The following is an 18,604-nucleotide window of genomic DNA, read 5'->3' as shown; positions in this document are numbered from 1 at the left end:
CAGTCTGCAGGCAGGATCTGGGCCATTCCTTGTGTTAACAGATTATCTGGTTTCCATTCAAACGGGTCGGGTATCGCAGCTTGGCTTTCTGGGAAAGCGACCCCAGCCAGCCTGCTTCTTTTTTTCTTTTTCTTTTTACCCCAGAGCTCCCTCTCCTACCATATCCTGTCCTAATTATGCACTCTTTTGTGTGTACATTTTTTGTTGTGCTTCTCTCTCAATTCACTCTCTCCTTCTTGCTCTCTACTTGAAGAGATGAGGAAAGAGATTTTGAAGTTTGGAGTCTGTCAAGGTTCTGTCCTTGATCCCCCCCCTCCCCCCTCCACAACACACTCCACCCCCATCCTCTCTGTGTCTGAAAGGGAATACTGTGTTTTCAGTGCATAAAAGGCTTGGCACTGTCAACAGGGTGTATCCACCGTGGCCCGTTGAACACATTTGGAGTGGAGCTTCAGTGTTTCTGCAGTACGGGGGGAGAGAGGGTTGGAGTGGGCCAGGAAAAACAGGGGGAGGGAGGGAGGCAGCTGGTAGGGATTACCAGCCGGAATGATAGGGTACACAATTACAAACATACTGAGTGTTGTACGGATGTACGGAGCAACACTCTGCCAATGATATTGCGCGGTTTTGGAAAGGGGGGCAGGTTCTCTGGTTGGTGGCATGGGGTGGGATGGTGTGTGGTGGGGGAATAGCTAGACAGGTAAGTGGGCGGTTTGTTCAGGCGTCAGGTGGAAGATGGAGGTTGGTGGGGTGTGTTTGGGAGGAGCATGGGGGGGGGCAGGAGAAGGGCAGAGGTGTTGTGTACACAATGGGCATGTAAACCAAGTGGGCACTCCGTTGTGACAAAAACAGGTTTCGTCGCCCTCGTGCAGGGTCTGATTACGGGGCCAAGCCATTGAAAAAAGGGAGAGGATGACCTTGTCTACCTCGAGATCCAAACACAGGTCTTCACATGCAGGGGGATTTTTTTTTCATCTCTTTCATTCTCTCTCTCCCTCTCTCTTTTTCTGGGTGTTCAAACACTGGGGCAGCTAATTGCTATTTTGAGAGCTAGATATAGCCCAGATATTCTTTTTTCTTAATTAAGCCTGTTGACAGGGTTTCCCGGTCTAGTTGCCCCCACCCACCCCCTTCTGCCTCCTACATCCACAGGTACCCACCCCTTTGGATGCTCCCCCTGTCCCCCCGTCCACCCCTGTCCTTGCCTGGCCGACTCAATTGGTGCTCATGGGCACCTGCCAGACCAAAGGAGGCGGACAGGATGGAAGGATTATGGAGAGAGAGAAAGAGTACTCTTTATGTCATCTCTCACTCTCGCACTCTCTATCTCACACACACACATCCAGGACTCCCTCCCCACCATCGTCTCAGCTTGGGATAAAGCAGTGATATTCAAAGCCGGGGTCATGACCCCTGGTGGGGTCGTGGGGGAACTGCAGTGGAGTCGCCAAAATAAAATACATGTTTGTTTTTTTAGAAACAAAAATTGAAGAGTACAGATTATTTTGTGGGACAATATACAAACGTTTTTGAGAAAAGACCAGGTTTATGGAGTAAATGTATTTATTTGTTTATTTTAATTTGATAATAGATGGAAATATAATGAATTGAATGTTATTTGTTAATGTAAAAATCAAAATTAACCAATTTTAAGGTTGTGCCATTAGATTTGGGGTGGGGTCGCGAGAAAGTCTTGCTAAAAAAATTGGTTCCCCAGAAATGAGTGCAGAAAAAGTTGGGTCCCTGCTGAAAAAGTTTGAATCCCACTGGGGTAAAGGGTAAACAAGCTAATGTTTATATTTCACAGAAGTGGAAACTGATCCGACTGAGTCAGCCTCGTCACTCAGCAATGTGTGTGTTTATGTTTGTCTCTCTGTGTGTATGCGCGTAAGTAGGCCTCGATGTGAGTGAGAGCGCGTGTGTTGCAAGTGCGTGCTTGTGTGTGTGTGTGTGTGTGTGTGTGTGCAAGCTTGAGGCTGTGTGTGTTTTTACAGGTATGTTTTCGAAACTATTGAGTGTGTGCGTGTGTGTGTGTATTCAGGAAGCTGAGGTGATTCTTTCAGCACCCTGCCAGCAGGCTGACCTGTATCTGATGCCGTTGATTACTGTGATGATAATGGCGTCTGGGAGCATGAGGGAGTGCTGGTGTGAAAGACAAAAACAAATGCAAACCAAGGTGATAGCCACCGAGACGACAGAACACCTGAAGCCTTCATATTAAAACACCAAATGAAGAAAAAGAAAAACCCCTTGAACTCCTACTCTTAAAAGTCCTCTTTTTCCATCACTCCTACATGACAGAGAGAAGGAGGAGGAGGACAAGGGCCACCAGAGAAACACAATGCGCTCAGGGTTGCGTGTTAGGAGCCAGCTGAATGGCACTGGGCATAATGAGAGCCTGGCGGGGACCCTGAGGTGGGCTGGAGGGGAAGGGAGAGCAGGGTGGGTTGGGGAGAGCTGGGTCACCCCCACCCCACTCCTTTCCCCAGGCCCTGTCCACGTCCCCCACAACAGCACTTCCTCCTTCTTCCCATGCCCTATTAGCAGTCTTGGCGGGGTGGCCACCCCTCTCGCCTCTCCCCCTCGTTAGATCTTCACCCCTCATGCAGCTTGTGACTCCGCTTGGCATTTGGGCCTCAGGTGCGTAGTTATATTTTGTTCAGTTTGCCATGCCAAATTATATCTAACCCTCCCACTCCAGTATCCATGCACATTGTAAATATGGTATTGGAACTGACCCTGTATATAGCTTACTTACTTTCTCGTGTTCTTCTTATTTCTATTTCTCATGATGAAAAAAAATCTATTTATTACTGCATTGTTGGGAAAGAGCCAGCAAGAAAGGCATTTCACTGTAGTTGTGCATGTGACCATAAAAAACTTGAAATCTTGACAGTCAGATTCTCTGTACTTCGGTTTGAGAGATTTTCCTCGTTATTTGCATATCTCAAAAACAGTCGGTACATTTCTTTCAGCAGTCAGTGTTATGAATCGTCGTTTAATTTCCCCACCCCACTTACACCCCCCAACCCACACACACACACACACACACACACACACACACACACACTAGGTCACAAGCTGAGGCATACAACGGGACATCGCAGTGTGACAGAAGTTATGAGGAACTTGAATGTGCCAAAAGGAGGGGAGATGGAGGAAAATACATCTGTGGTTGTGCCCGTCTGTCTGCAGGGTCATGTGACAGGTCTGGCTGGAGTGGCAGTTCTGCACACACCATAGGGGACTGTCAACTCTCTAATTAGAACTTGTAAGGGGGAGGCGAGGGTACGTTTCCATGGGGGGGGGGGGGTCTGTGGCTGAGAGGATGGTGAAGTGCAACCTGCAGCACTTGTAGTAAACGTCTTTTTTATGTTTGGTTATCATTATGGGGGAGCAACTGGGGGGGGATACGGGGGGAAGAGGCTGCAACTATTCACAGCTGTGAAGATATTTCCTTCACCCCCTGTACCCAGCACCCCCTGTTCCCAGCACCCCCTGTACCCAGCACCCCCTGTACCCAGCACCCCCTGTTCCCAGCACCCCCAGATCCGCTCTGTTTGTTGTCACTGGACTTCCGCTGGTTAAATGAAATTCGGAAGCCCTTGCTTTTATCCGTCATCCCCCAATACCCCCCAGAAGAGGGCTGGTACTGTAAAAAAAGGGGGACAGTTTTGAGGGGGGGGGCACTGAAAGCATTTTTGTTTGACAAGACCGAGAGAGAGGGAGAGGTGGGTGAACAGAGAAAGAAGCAAGGCAGAGTAGTGAAAGACGAGATAAATATTTCTGACATTTTGAGAGGGGAGGCGCTGGTAACGAGTTGTCCTGCGCAAGGGCCACCACGTCAAACCAGGCCACTTTATGGGTTCTGACGGATTGTGGAAACCAGACATTGATAGTTTACACCTAACGCAATCCCCTTATAATTCAACTGTGAACTGTGGACGGGACAGCTCACAGGATACACCTCTCTGGTAAGCAAACATACATGTATTTTATGGCAGCCGTTTTACTGCTATTTTTTTCCAGGCTCCAGTGACCTGACATTTCAATGGGGCTCAGCCTAATTTCCTCTCCTTTTCTTCACCTTTTTTTGTTGTTGTTGGGGTGGCTCCCTCCCACTTAACCCACATGTCCCTTTATTTCTGTGTTTAACGTTTGTCTTGGCTATTTTTGTGTCCTATCCAAATAAATGTAGACACTTTTTGACAGCGGCCATTTTGTGTGAGTGTTGCAAGAGTTGTGAGGTGCTCAGGGGGTTGTTTTAGAGCCTGGCAATTTAACTACACACCCAGCAGCTGTGGCCGTATTAGCTCGGACCTCCCCCGTCCCCCCCTAGGAGGCATCCCCATAAGTGGGATGCAGCTGCTACCATCCTACCAGCCCACCCTCTCACCTGGTCCACACCCGGTATGTGACAGTGAACCGCACCTGTCTCACACACACACACCTCCTAAAAGAGGGGCCTATGTTAACGTGGTGCTTCCGTTAATTCCCAAACACTCTACGACAGACCAAGGAACATGACAGGTGTTTGTGGTCAGCTGTGAACCAACGCGTCCTGTGGTTTTGGTCCTGCAAGATCTACTCACAATGGCTAGATGTAAACATTCTGCAACAGACTGTGATTGGGGCAGCAGGTGCCATAAGGGGTGTTAACAGGTACCAGAGCAATCCCTTCTTGGACATCGTGGCCTCGCCTGTCCCAAACAAGTTTGACTCCAGGGCAAAATCAGACTGAAAGCCTCTAATCAGACTGAAAGCCTCTAATATTTTGATCTGATCCCAATTCTCCCTTCCTCTGCCTCTCTCTCCACAATGTTATTGGGTGGCACCAACCCCTACCGCCTGCCCCCCACTCCTGTCCCCTGCCCTCCCTGAAGACACCATCTCCTATGCACCCCCCTGGTCTGATGGTGTGGACCAGCTGCACGGTGTGAGTTGTTGTGCTCCCACTTTATCTCTGTAGTGTCCCCGGCCAGCATAGTTGCAGGGTGGCCCATGTATCTCCACCGTGGAAGGGAGTGAGTCACCGGGGCCTCTGCGGATTGCAGACTGACAGGTTTAGGAAACCACATAGAGCGGATGCCTTTGGGGCAGGGAACAGACTCCACTAATGTCTCAGCCAGCCATACTCCCAGCCAACCAGCGTGGGGAAATGTCCCTTTCAAAGAAGAAGATAACAATCGAGCATAAAAAAAGGATGTGGCATAAAAAAAGATTCTGTATGTAGATTTGATGGCTCAGTTGATTGGAGCATGATGCATGGTAGCACCAGGATTGTGAGTTTGATTCCTGCAATGGACCACATATAAGCCTACTGAACCACATATAGGCCTACTGAACCACGTATAGGACTACTGAACCACATATAGGCCTACTGAACCACGTATAGGACTACTGAACCACGTATAGGACTACTGAACCACATATAGGCCTACTGAACCACGTATAGGACTACTGAACCACATATAGGCCTACTGAACCACATATAGGCCTACTGAACCACGTATAGGCCTACTGAACCACTTATAGGCCTACTGAACCACATATAGGCCTACTGAACCACGTATAGGACTACTGAACCACATATAGGCCTACTGAACCACGTATAGGCCTACTGAACCACATATAGGCCTACTGAACCACATATAGGACTACTGAACCACATATTACATTTACATTTAAGTCATTTAGCAGACGCTCTTATCCAGAGCGACTTACAAATTGGTGAATTCACCTTCTGACATCAGTGGAACAGCCACTTTACAATAGTGCATCTAAATCATTTAAGGGGGGTGAGAAGGATTACTTTATCCTATCCTAGGTATTCCTTGAAGAGGTGGGGTTTCAGGTGTCTCCGTAAGGTGGTGATTGACTCCGCTGTCCTGGCGTCGTGAGGGAGTTTGTTCCACCATTGGGGGGCCAGAGCAGCAAACAGTTTTGACTGGGCTGAGCGGGAACTGTACTTCCTCAGTGGTAGGGAGGCGAGCAGGCCAGAGGTGGATGAACGCAGTGCCCTTGTTTGGGTGTAGGGCCTGATCAGAGCCTGGAGGTACTGCGGTGCCGTTCCCCTCACAGCTTCGTAGGCAAGCACCATGGTCTTGTAGCGGATGCGAGCTTCAACTGGAAGCCAGTGGAGAGAGCGGAGGAGCGGGGTGACGTGAGAGAACTTGGGAAGGTTGAACACCAGACGGGCTGCGGCGTTCTGGATGAGTTGTAGGGGTTTAATGGCACAGGCAGGGAGCCCAGCCAACAGCGAGTTGCAGTAATCCAGACGGGAGATGACAAGTGCCTGGATTAGGACCTGCGCCGCTTCCTGTGTGAGGCAGGGTCGTACTCTGCGGATGTTGTAGAGCATGAACCTACAGGAACGGGCCACCGCCTTGATGTTAGTTGAGAACGACAGGGTGTTGTCCAGGATCACGCCAAGGTTCTTAGCGCTCTGGGAGGAGGACACAATGGAGTTGTCAACCGTGATGGCGAGATCATGGAACGGGCAGTCCTTCCCGGGAGGAAGAGCAGCTCCGTCTGGCCTACTGAACCACATATAGGCCTACTGAACCACTTATAGGCCTACTGAACCACTTATAGGCCTACTGAACCGCATATAGGCCTACTGATCCACATATAGGCCTACTGATCCACATATAGGCCTACTGAACCACTTATAGGCCTACTGAACCACTTATAAGCCTACTGAACCACATATAGGCCTACTGAACCACTTATAAGCCTACTGAACCACATATAAGCCTACCGAACCACATATACTGTAGGTCTACTGTACTACATATAGGCCTGTTGAACCACATATACTGTAGACCTACTGAACCACATACAGTGCATTCGGAAAGTATTCAGACCCCTTGACTTTTTCCAAATTTTGTTACGTTTTTGAATAAGGCTTTAATGTATTAAATAAATAAAAATCCTCATCAATCTACACACAATACCCCATAATGACAAAGCATTTTTTTTTTACACGTTTATAAGTTTTTAAAAATGGAAATACATTAGTTACGTAAGTATTCAGACCCTTTGCTATGAGACTCGAAATTGAGCTCAGGTGCATCCTGTTTCCATTGAGATGTTTCTACAACTTGGACTCCACTAGTCATAAATTACATTTCTTGGACATGATTTGGAAAGGTTCAGTAGGCCTACAGTGCATTTGTTCAACACTTTTTTGGTTACTACATGATTCCATATGTGTTATTTCATAGTTTTGATGTCTTCACTATTATTCTACAATGCAGAAAATAGTAAAAAAAAAATAAAGGAAAACCCTTGAAAGAGTAGATGTGTCCAAACATTTGACTGGTACAGTATGTCCAAAGAAATGTTACAGAGAGGTAGTGGCCTTCAGAGATAGGAAGTCATCTGTCGTTATAGCGTAATCACTTCTCGAGGAGGATCGCAATCCCTGGAATGATTACTGTTGTTATCGGCAGTGAAACTTGGCTGGCAGCGAGCGGGCGAGGCTTTTTTTTTTTCAACCTGTTTTGATCAGGCGGACTGAAGCCACTATACTGTATCCTGACTTTTTTTCTGCGATTGCAAAGTATTTTGAAGTATTTGGTGGAACGTTCCCATCTGATGTCACCATGTTGAGATGCAGAGGTTCATGATCAGTGGGACTATTTCTCTTCATAGTTAACTCAGAGAAGAGTATGGGCTACTGTGATAACCTCATACTTTGAATATAGGTACCTTATTCAACAATAACTGCAGTGTTTCTTCTCTGTGACGTTTGAGAGTTGTTAGCCTGAGGTTATAGTGGGTTTTGTCAGTGTCCTCTGCTCCAGCTGTCTTTATACCTCCCTGCCTCTGTCCCGTCCCCCCTCCATCACTGTCTTTCTGCTGTCAAGCCAAGGCTTCAGGTGGAAGGATGGCGTTACGAAAGAGCCCGTCAACGCTTGCCCGACATGCCAAGCCAAGTATTTTTCTTTTGGGGTCCTGCCCCCCCCCCCCCCCCCCGGATCCTTGAAAACAGGAAGTGTATCTTGTTAAGTGATGGATGGGCCTCTGCTCTTCCTGAGAGGACCAGAAAAAAAGACCTTTGCCTCCAGGGAAGTCAAATGAGTTTAGCAGTCTCAAAAGCCCAGAGTTGGGTCTGTTTGTGTGAGCACCTGGATAGTTGGGAGCGTGCATGTGTAGCTTTTTGTGCACGCGTGAATGTGTGTGTTTTTATGGTAGAGCAAGCGTGCAACTTTGCTTGTAGGAAATACCCAGATAATCTGTTGCAAGCAACATCTAGGGTTAACGAACGTAAATGGATTTAGCATGTTGAGCTCGATCATCTTAACACTCAGTTGTCCCCGGTGTGTCCTGTTAGGCTAGTTGTATTGTGGAGGCTGTGTGTGTGTGTGTCTGTCTGCCTGTGTGTGTGTGTGTGAGGGGTCGGCAAGTTTGCTCTGGCATGCGGCCGCCACATACTTCCAGGGAGATCAACTCCGGAAGTGTCCCTGGCACGTCCACAGTGGAGCGGAGTACGCACTTCGGCGACAATCAACCACAGCCCCCCCCCCCCCTCCTCTGTCCCCCCTGTGGGAAGAGCGATGACAAAGAAGAGACAGCCTCACGTGTTTTTGTTCCAGACACACGTTGTCAAGCTACTCTGGCCCTTAGCCAGCATGGACCTTTATTATTTTCCTTTGGCAGTGGCCCTGGGGCCTGTTCATCTCCCCCATCCTAATCACAGTGACATTGTTGTCTTCCTATTCATGTTGGTAGCACATAGCAGGGCGGATCCAAGTGGAGGAATCTGGACAACCCAACAACAACAAAAAATGATCCTCTCGTGATACATCATTAATTTGTTAGCCAGACTGTTATGGTTACGTCAACAACAACAAAAATTTCCCCCCATTTGCAAACGTTCCGCACAGAGAAGCGCAGACAGATTTTAAATATGTACATATAGGGAGGAAGTCTCTGGGATTGAAAGTCCTTTGTATATCCAGAAGGTTATAGCAGGGGATGTGACGAGGACGTAAACAAAAAATTGAAAGGCTGTGGGCTAGGTCACTGCTCACCAGAGGCACAGACATTACTTCCACCTCTGCAGGCCCGTCTGTCTGTCTGTGCTGAGCAGCCAACTGTCCCTCTATGACATCAGGGAAGAGAGACCGCAGTGGTTGGAGGGATATTTTTGGGTCGGCAACATATTTTTATATATTTTTTTTTAGGATTTTAGTTTTTGGTAAAAGAATTGGAATTTAGCTTTGAGTTTAATTTAGAAAATCTGTTCCCAAGTATTCCCACAAATAAAAAAGAGACGTGATCTTGTCACAATGTAATCGAGATATGAAATGTTTATTTTCAAAAATAATCTCTGTTGAGGATTAGTTGTGGTCAATTTGCAGTGTACAAATTATTATAATTATTTTCCAGACGCAACTATTCGCTCCAAACAAAAATTGACCCTCAGCTAAATCTAGTTGCCTACCCGTGCACTAGGTTGTGGGGAGGAAAGCTATTCTGTTTGCCCCCTGCGACTGATGATCCGGCTGTGTTTAGCCATGTTCACTTCCTTTCCAAGAGCAATGACGGCCTTCAGTCAATATTGAAGGACTTAAATGCCTTCCTAACAAACTAGTTCAGAATAGTTCCCTTCATCTTTTCTTTCTCGGAGTTAAACCAAAACAGTATTCTTACCTCCACTGCAAGACGACGTGCTAGAACGGATATTCACCTGCGCTTTCCTTTCTTCTGTTTCACATGGTAAACAATAGTTGAAATGTGCATTCTTTCATCCAGTGTTGTTTTTCTGTGCCTTGGAAACCGGCATATGGTGTGGACTTTGATTGGATATGGTCCTCCTGAGACTGCACACGGCCTCCATTTGGAATAATAATCTTCACGCTTGATTTGAGATGAGGTCAATTGTGCAAATCAGGCCTTGCTTTCTGGGCAAGTTTACCACACCTGCAATCAGTGCTTGGAATTTTTCTCGTCTCAGGTTCCTAACAAGAGAGATGGAGGGAGGGAGTAAGAGAGAAGGATAGGTGGAAATATGTATTTATTGATTGATTGATTGATTGATTGATGAAGACTCCATCCTCAAAGGGATGTTTGTCACCCAGCAGCAGAGACAATCACACACACATGACTAACAGCTCATTTCCCTCACTTCTGTTGCCTAGGCCCTGATGCGCCCGGGTCGACTGGACCGGATAGTGTACGTCCCTCTACCGGACGGCCCCACGCGACGGGAGATATTCGCGCTGCAGCTCCGCAGCATGCCCGTGGACCAGGACATGTGTCTGGATGACCTGGTGACCCGAACGGAAAAGTACTCCGGAGCAGAGGTGAGACAAACAGTACTGATTTATGGTTGCAAATAAACAACACGTACTCTATAATAAGTCATTTTACGGTAGAATACATAGAAGATGCAGGATGTAATACACGTTGTAATGTATTAACAATTCTGGGGCTCATCTCCCATTGACATCAATGTGTAGTTTACGCTAAAATCTAAGTTACACATATGCAGATCTCAAGTTAGGATTTCACCCCATTGTGTTTAGTATTGAGAATGTGATATTGAATGTAAGAATATCAGCACTAGTGCCCGTATGTGTTTTTATATCAAATGAAAAGGACAGGTCCAGGAACAATTCTACCATTTAGTCATGGATGGCGGCAAATTGTTTTTTTATTAGACAAAATGATTGAGGATTTTAGTCCAGGTTTGAATCAATTCCTTCAAGTGAGATTTATCGAAGGCATGCTACCTGATTCATGGTTGGCCACCCTGGCAAGACCCGGACTGTCAGAGAAAAATCGGCTAAGACAAACCCAACACGGAGACCGTAAAGTCAAGTTCAACATGGGGAGAAAGATATTGAGGTGAAAGACTCTCTCTCCTCGTTGTGATTGTTTTAAGCCTACCTTTTGACGATTACAGGAAATAAGAGAGCGGTGGCCAGCGTTCGCAAGGAGATGTTGTTCGCCTTCCACTGTCTGTTTTATGTCTGTGCTGTGTCAAGGGCCTCGTGATCGCACAGCTGGCGGACTCGCAGCGAGCACACAAACACTCCATTGTGTGACAGGCTTGTCTCTTGACGTTGGGCTGGGGTGTGAATCACGTTGTCTTGACAGAGAAACAGTGCGGTGCCGTTGAAGCCCTGACAAGCCCTACTACCTGTCAAGATGTTTTTCATGCTTTTGGTGGTTTAATGATGACACATCCTGCAGTGGCTATAAAATCAACTCCAGTTGACCAAAATGTTCCAGTCGATCAAAATGTGGTTGCAAGGCCACATGGGTATTATGAAGAGGATTTGTCAATTCTGTGTCTAGGACCTTTTGGCCACTAACTTTTCTCTGGCTATTCTCCTGGAGATCTGATCAGAGGAACACAGCTGTCGAGGAATTTGCTTCTCTACATGACCTTGTAGGGATTTGAAGAGATCTGTTGAAAACATGTACAGTGCCTTGCGAAAGTATTCGGCCCCCTTGAACTTTGCGACCTTTTGCCACATTTCAGGCTTCAAATATAAAGATATAAAACTGTATTTTTTTTGTGAAGAATCAACAACAAGTGGGACACAATCATGAGGTGGAACGACATTTATTGGATATTTCAAACTTTTTTAACAAATCAAAAACTGAACAATTGGGCGTGCAAAATTATTCAGCCCCCTTAAGTTAATACTTTGTAGCGCCACCTTTTGCTGCGATTACAGCTGTAAGTCACTTGGGGTGTGTCTATCAGTTTTGCACATCGAGAGACAGAAATATTTTCCCATTCCTCCTTGCAAAACAGCAGTTTTCAGTTCTTTCCACAGATTCTCGATTGGATTCAGGTCTGGACTTTGACTTGGCCATTCTAACACCTGGATATGTTTATTTTTGAACCATTCCATTGTAGATGTTGCTTTATGTTTTGGATCATTGTCTTGTTGGAAGACAAATCTCTGTCCCAGTCTCAGGTCTTTTGCAGACTCCATCAGGTTTTCTTCCAGAATGGTCCTGTATTTGGCTCCATCCATCTTCCCATCAATTTTAACCATCTTCCCTGTCCCTGCTGAAGAAAAGCAAGCCCAAACCATGATGCTGCCACCACCATGTTTGTCAGTGGGTATGGTGTTGTCAGGGTAATGAGCTGTGTTGCTTTTACGCCAAACATAACATTTTGCATTGTTGCCAAAAAGTTCAATTTTGGTTTCATCTGACCAGAGCACCTTCTTCCGCATGTTTGGTGTGTCTCCCAGGTTGCTTGTGGCAAACTTTAAACAACACTTTTTATGGATATCTTTAAGAAATGGCTTTCTTCTTGCCACTCTTCCATAAAGGCCAGATTTGTGCAATATACGACTGATTGTTGTCCTATGGACAGAGTCTCCCACCTCAGTTGTAGATCTCTGCAGTTCATCCAGAGTGATCATGGGCCTCTTGGCTGCATCTCTGATCAGTCTTCTCCTTGTATGAGCTGAAAGTTTAGAGGGACGGCCAGGTCTTGGTAGATTTGCAGTGGTCTGATACTCCTTCCATTTCAATATTATCGCTTGCACAGTGCTCCTTGGGATGTTTAAAGCTTGGGAAATCTTTTTGTATCCAAATCCGGCTTTAAACTTCTTCACAACAGTATCTCGGACCTGCCTGGTGTGTTCTTTGTTCTTCATGATGCTCTCTGCGCTTTTAACGGACCTCTGAGACTATCACAGTGCAGGTGCATTTATACAGAGACTTGATTACACACAGGTGGATTGTATTTATCATCATTAGTCATTTAGGTCAACATTGGATCATTCAGAGATCCTCACTGAACTTCTGGAGAGAGTTTGCTGCACTGAAAGTAAAGGGACTGAATAATTTTGCACGGAATTTTTCAGTTTTTGATTTGTTAAAAAAGTTTGAAATATCCAATAAATGTTGTTTCACTTCATGATTGTGTCCCACTTGTTGTTGATTCTTCAAAAAGAAATACAGTTTTATATCTTTATGTTTGAAGCCTGAAATGTCACAAAAGGTCGCAAAGTTCAAGGGGGCCAAATACTTTCGCAAGGCACTGTACCCCCACCCTCCTTTCTCCTCCCTCCTTCCCTCCATAGTTCCCCCACCCAAAAGCAGCTTAGAGCAGGCACCTGGAGAAGGTATGCGCTGGAAACCGATCCCTCGGTATCAGGTGTTGCGTTTTACATCGGGGTGTTTGGGACAGAGCTTTCACCTCCCAGTGGAAAGTTTGCTATCTCTGTTTTCAGGTTCATTCTCGGTAACCCCCCCCCCCCTCCCCCCCTCTTGTGGTCCGGTGTCTTTTGGTGGCCATAAGGTGGCATATATAGGTGGAATGGAGTGCTTAAAGGCATCTTGTCTATACTAAATATACTATAGCTCTCCTGAGGGTACGTGAATACTCCTGGCATGACAGGTCATAAAAGCCTGCCGTGGTGCTATGCATCTGTTTGAAATGCTACTGAGCGGGGGTATTTGTCTTGGCACGGCAGGATTTCTGCAGAGGGCGGTGAGGCATGCCATGGCGGATGGGCATCGGTCGTGTATCAAGCCCACGCTTCAGGGGAACAAGCTCGATGAGGGGCCCTTGTAAATCGTCCGGGCTCTTATTGAAATTGGAGGCCGGTTTGCCGAGTCATATTTCTCTCGCTCACACACAGCCTTCTCCCCCTCTCTCCTCTCTCTGCCATCTGAAGTACTAGGAACTCTTAAGAGAATGAGCAAGGGCATTACTAAGCATTGAGTCTTGCGTTAGTTGTCAGACTTTGTGAGGAGAGAATATGATTTTGGCTTTACACTTCACACAAAGTTGCAACAGTGTCATTAATGTGAAGTGTTGCCTAATTTTGTGTTTCTCATCTAAAGACCCTTTTGCATCCCAAGTCTTGATAGGGTAAGGTTGAATGGACTGGTAGAGTGACAATACTGGCAGTTGTTGTCATGTCAGCTCCGAGCCAGAAGCCCTGTTAAAATCACGTCTTCCACCCGGCAGGTTCCTGCCCAGAGTGACATCTGTTTTCCCCAAGTTTACACCCCCAAACCACCATACCCGTCCATCAGCACTGCTCCTGCCTTCACCATCCGCCTTCAGCCGTCCAACAAAGTAACATTCGATACTGTAATTGCATTGTGTTGTCATAAAGAGGGATTGCTGCTAGTCCGGAGGGAAGGGTGACGCGTTTCTTTTTCTCTTTTTTTATGATCAAGCCCTGACAGGAAGAATCCGAGGATTTATGTACTCCATCACATGTCCCGAGTCAGAGAGAGGCCAAATCCTTCAGCCTGGTGGAGACCTGTTGGCTCAGTGAGCTTTGATAGAGGAGGCTTCTTTACTAGGACTCAGCATTGTTTCCCATGTTAGCCTGCGGGAGATTTGCACGGGTGTCACGGAGAGGACGCACGTCAATAAGGGGCTCTCAGTTTTCCAGAGGACTCTGTGAACTTGGTTTACTCATAAATGGGCAGAGGTACATTGTGTGGACATCATATATGCCCAGTATGGGGACATTGTGGGGACATCACATAGGCCCAGTATGGGGACATTGTGTGGACATCATACAGGCCCAGTATGGGGACATCATACAGGCCCAGTATGTGGACATTGTGGGGATATCATATAGGCCCAGTGTGGGGACATCATATAGGCCCAGTATGGAGACATTGTGGGGACATCATATAGGCCCAGTGTGGGGACATCATATAGGCCCAGTATGGAGACATTGTGGGGACATCATATAGGCCCAGTGTGGGGACATCATATAGGCCCGGTATGGGGACATTGTGGGGACACCATATAGGCCCGGTATGGGGACATTGTGGGGACACCATATAGGCCCAGTATGGGGACATTGTGGGGACATCATATAGGCCCAGTATGGAGACATTGTGGGGACATCATATAGGCCCAGTATGGAGACATTGTGGGGACATCATATAGGCCCAGTATGAGGACATCATATAGGCCTACTGTGGGGACATTGTGGTTGATTAGGTGGATCCACATTCCATAGTTTTCCTGTTTACAGAAGGTAATTTATCCACGATATTCCCTGCTGTCAAAATATCCACCATGTGTTGTGGACGTTCTGATGGCGCCGACAGAGATGGTCGACTCGCTTCGTGTTCTTAGGAAACTATGCAGTATTTTTTATTTTATTTTATTTATTATTTATTACACTGTACCCCAGGAAATCTTAAGTCTTATTACATACAGCCCGGAAGAACTATTGGATATAAGAGCAACGTCAACTTACCAACATTACGACCAAGAATACGACTTTCCCGAAGCAGGTCCTCTGTTTGGACCACCACCCAGGACAATGGATCGGATCCCAGTAGGCAACCCAAAACAATGGCACCGCAGAAGGGGCAGACGGAGCGGTCTTCTGGTCAGGCTCCGTAGACGGGCACATCGCTCGCCGCTCTCGAGTATACTACGAGCCAATGTCCAGTCTCTTGACAACAAGGTAGACGCAATTCGAGCAAGGGTTGCCTTCCAGAGAGACATCAGAGATTGTAACATTCTCTGTTTCACAGAAACATGGCTCACTCAGGACACGTTATCAGAGTCGGTACAGCCACCCGGTTTCTTCACTCATCGCACCGACAGAAACAAACATCTCTCTGGTAAGAAGAAGGGCGGGGGTGTATGCCTTATGATTACCGAGTCGTGGTGTGATTATAACTACATACAGGAACTCAAGTCCTTTTGTTTACCTGACCTAGAATTCCTTACAATCAAATGCCGTCCACAGACGACACAACCACACTGCCCTAACCCATCTGGACAAGAGGAATATGTTTGAAGGCTGTTCATCGATTACAGCTCCGCATTTAACACCATAGTACCCTCCAAACGGCGCAGCAGCGCCTCTTCAACCTCAGGAGGCTGAAGAAATTTGGTTTGTCACCAAAACGACTCACAAACTTTTACAGATGCACAATCGAGAGCATCCTGTCGGGCTGTATCACCGCCTGTTACGGCAACTGCACCACCCACAACCGTAGTGCACTACAGAGAGTAGTGCGTTCTGCACAAGGCATCACCGGGGGCAAACTACCTGCCCTCCAGGACACCTACCCCACCCGATGTCACAGGAAGGCCAAAAAGATCATCAAGGACAACAACCACCCGAGCCCCTGCCTGTTCACCCCGCTATCATCCAGAAGGTGAGGTCAGTACAGGTGCATCAAAACTGGGACCGAGAGACTGAAAAACTGCTTCTAACTCAAGGCCATCCAACTGTTAAACAGCCATGACTAACATTGAGTGGCTGCTGCCAACAAGTGAAATTGTTAGATTACTTGTTAGATATTACTGCACGGTCGGACCTAGAAGCACAAGCATTTCACTACAATCGCATTAACATCTGCTAACCATGTGTCTGCGACCAATAACATTTGATTTAGATTTATTTGAGGAAACGGTAAAGATTGCTTAACATTACCAGCCATCCAAAACCAATGTATGACTTCGAAATATCAAAATGCCTTGTATATTCAATCTGTAGGTGGAAAGACTTTGAAATAACATTGATGTTATGGAGGGGGAGAAAGAAAACCACAAAAAACACCATAATATAATTTGTTTTCCAAGCAGGAAGATAAATGGCACTTCCTCTAAACACCTGTTGTGGTTGTTCTTCTGCCCTGTTCCCCACCAAAGATTTATGACCCCATATTTGTTGTGGCAAAGATGTTTTATTATCAAGGACACCCAAAATAATGCATCAACAAAGCTGTTGCTATTTTAATAGCATTAAGATTCAATGTAAAGACTCAATGACGCAAGTGTACGTCTAGCCTCTGCTAATCAGAGATTGATAGATTAAATCACAATGTTGACCAAGAAAATATGCATATGTTGCGTTTGTTTGAGGCCAAAACGTAGGTGAGTTTTATAAATCTGTGAGCTTTTAAATGCACAGTATAATTTTTCCACAGCGAACGACTATTGTTTTGACATTTTCCGACCATAGGAAGCAGGAAGAGACTGCCAAAAAAATATGTGCATATAATATTCAATTTACTACCCCGGCAAGTATGTCAGATTGTCTGGAACGAATAGCTGTTTACCTCTCTAATTCTTGTTATAAAGTCATCTTTTTCCTTTTCATTCAGAGTCCTGGCTGTCAAAATGGGAGATGTATGAAAAGGAAAGACTTCCAGCTCTGCCTTTTTGCATTTATATATAAAGACCTTGCTGTGGTCTCGGTCCAAGTACACGCGTGGCACAAATTAAATTTTTCCTGGGAAATATGAACCACTCAAGTGTACTCATTGTAATGTTTCTCTTGGCTTGGGGTAGAGGCAGGAGGGAGGGAAAGGGCGGAGGGAGAGCAGGAAGGATAGAGAAGGATGTTTACCCCTCCAGCATTAAGGAACCAGTAAAAAAGAAATCCTAGGGCCTTTTGGATGGGAGAGGAGGCAAACTACAGTGAGCGAGAGAGAGATTGAGAAAGAGCGGAAAAAATAAGGAAAGAAGAAGACCAGCGCTTCAGCAATAGGAACTCCAGGAACCTGTAAAAAAAAGTTTGAGTTGGCCCCCCGGATCTTCCTCTCCTTACCCTGGCCTTAGGCCCCATTGGCCACTGTCAGGGGGAGGTGTGCCTGTTTCAGAGGCCCACACGGGCCGAGAGGTCAGGGGTCTGTAGTTAAACGCTGCACTGAGCAGCCCCCAGGAAGGCTAGTCTCTCGTTTAACACCTCGCAAACAGCTGTGGATTGGCCACTCCTTTGCCTTAAAAATCCTTCTTTAACCCCTGACACCTCCCCTTCATCTACACTGATTGAAGTGAATTTAACAAGTGACATCAGTAAGGGATCATCTTTCACCTGAATTCACCTGGTCAGTCTATGTCATGGAAAGAGCAGGTGTCCTTAATGTTTTATATACGCGGTGTATGTCGACAGTCCTTCCTCCAAAGGGCCATTATATTTTGTGAAATTCCCTAAACACATGGTATTTTCCTTGTCCTGGTTTCATGAGGAATTGTGAGAATATTGGTGATACTGTTGACTCTTACTTTTGTAGGGTGTTCCAAAATGGAAGGTGTTCCACTTAGCCATTGCTTTGAAAATGTTTGTGTCTCTGTGTGCCAACATGTTCCCATTCAAAATGTAATTGTACCCTTATGTCTATGCCTTTTAGCCATACTCTTATTCAGCTGTACTGACCAGAACAATTGGGATCAAATGTTTTTTTCAAGGGCCTCATAATTAACTCTGTGCTATCAGTCTGGAATTGATAGCATTGAAGCCGTTTTGGCCAATGGGCGTTGCACATAAGAAATTCGAAAGCAATTGGATCACCTTTGACAAAAAATCAGAAAACAGAAGCCGCAGCGCGACATTTTCTAGGTTTAAAGAGAAGTTGTCATCTTCAACCTAGGGCATTTCTCTTTCCAGAGAACGGCATATCGAACACCAGGATAATGAGCCCCCGAAAAAAAGGGCAACAAAACATTATATAGTACCAGTACCAGTCAAAAGTTTCGACACACCTACTCATTCCAGGGTTTTTCTTTGTTTACTCATTTATACATTGTAGAAGAATAGTGAAGACATCAAAACAATGAAATAACACATATGGAATCATGTAGTAACCAAAACTTTGTGAAGCAAATCAATATATATCTTTT

The 18,604-nt window shown here is 46.1% G+C and overlaps 1 protein-coding gene across 1 annotated transcript in view; it reads left to right on the top strand.

Annotated features, from left to right (window-relative positions):
• Window positions 1–18,604, top strand: part of afg2a (AFG2 AAA ATPase homolog A) — a 119,744-nt gene that overhangs the window by 88,719 nt on the left and 12,421 nt on the right. Inside the window, exon 16 of the mRNA XM_064973946.1 lies at window positions 10,149–10,313. Within this exon, the coding sequence (XP_064830018.1) occupies window positions 10,149–10,313 (165 nt within the window). The remainder of the gene's footprint in view (window positions 1–10,148; window positions 10,314–18,604) is intronic.

This window comes from Oncorhynchus masou, chromosome 9, assembly GCF_036934945.1.
Source record: "Oncorhynchus masou masou isolate Uvic2021 chromosome 9, UVic_Omas_1.1, whole genome shotgun sequence".
NCBI lineage: Eukaryota > Metazoa > Chordata > Actinopteri > Salmoniformes > Salmonidae > Oncorhynchus > Oncorhynchus masou.
Note: the sequence above shows the minus strand (reverse complement) of the source record. Positions and strands in the feature narration are given on the sequence as shown.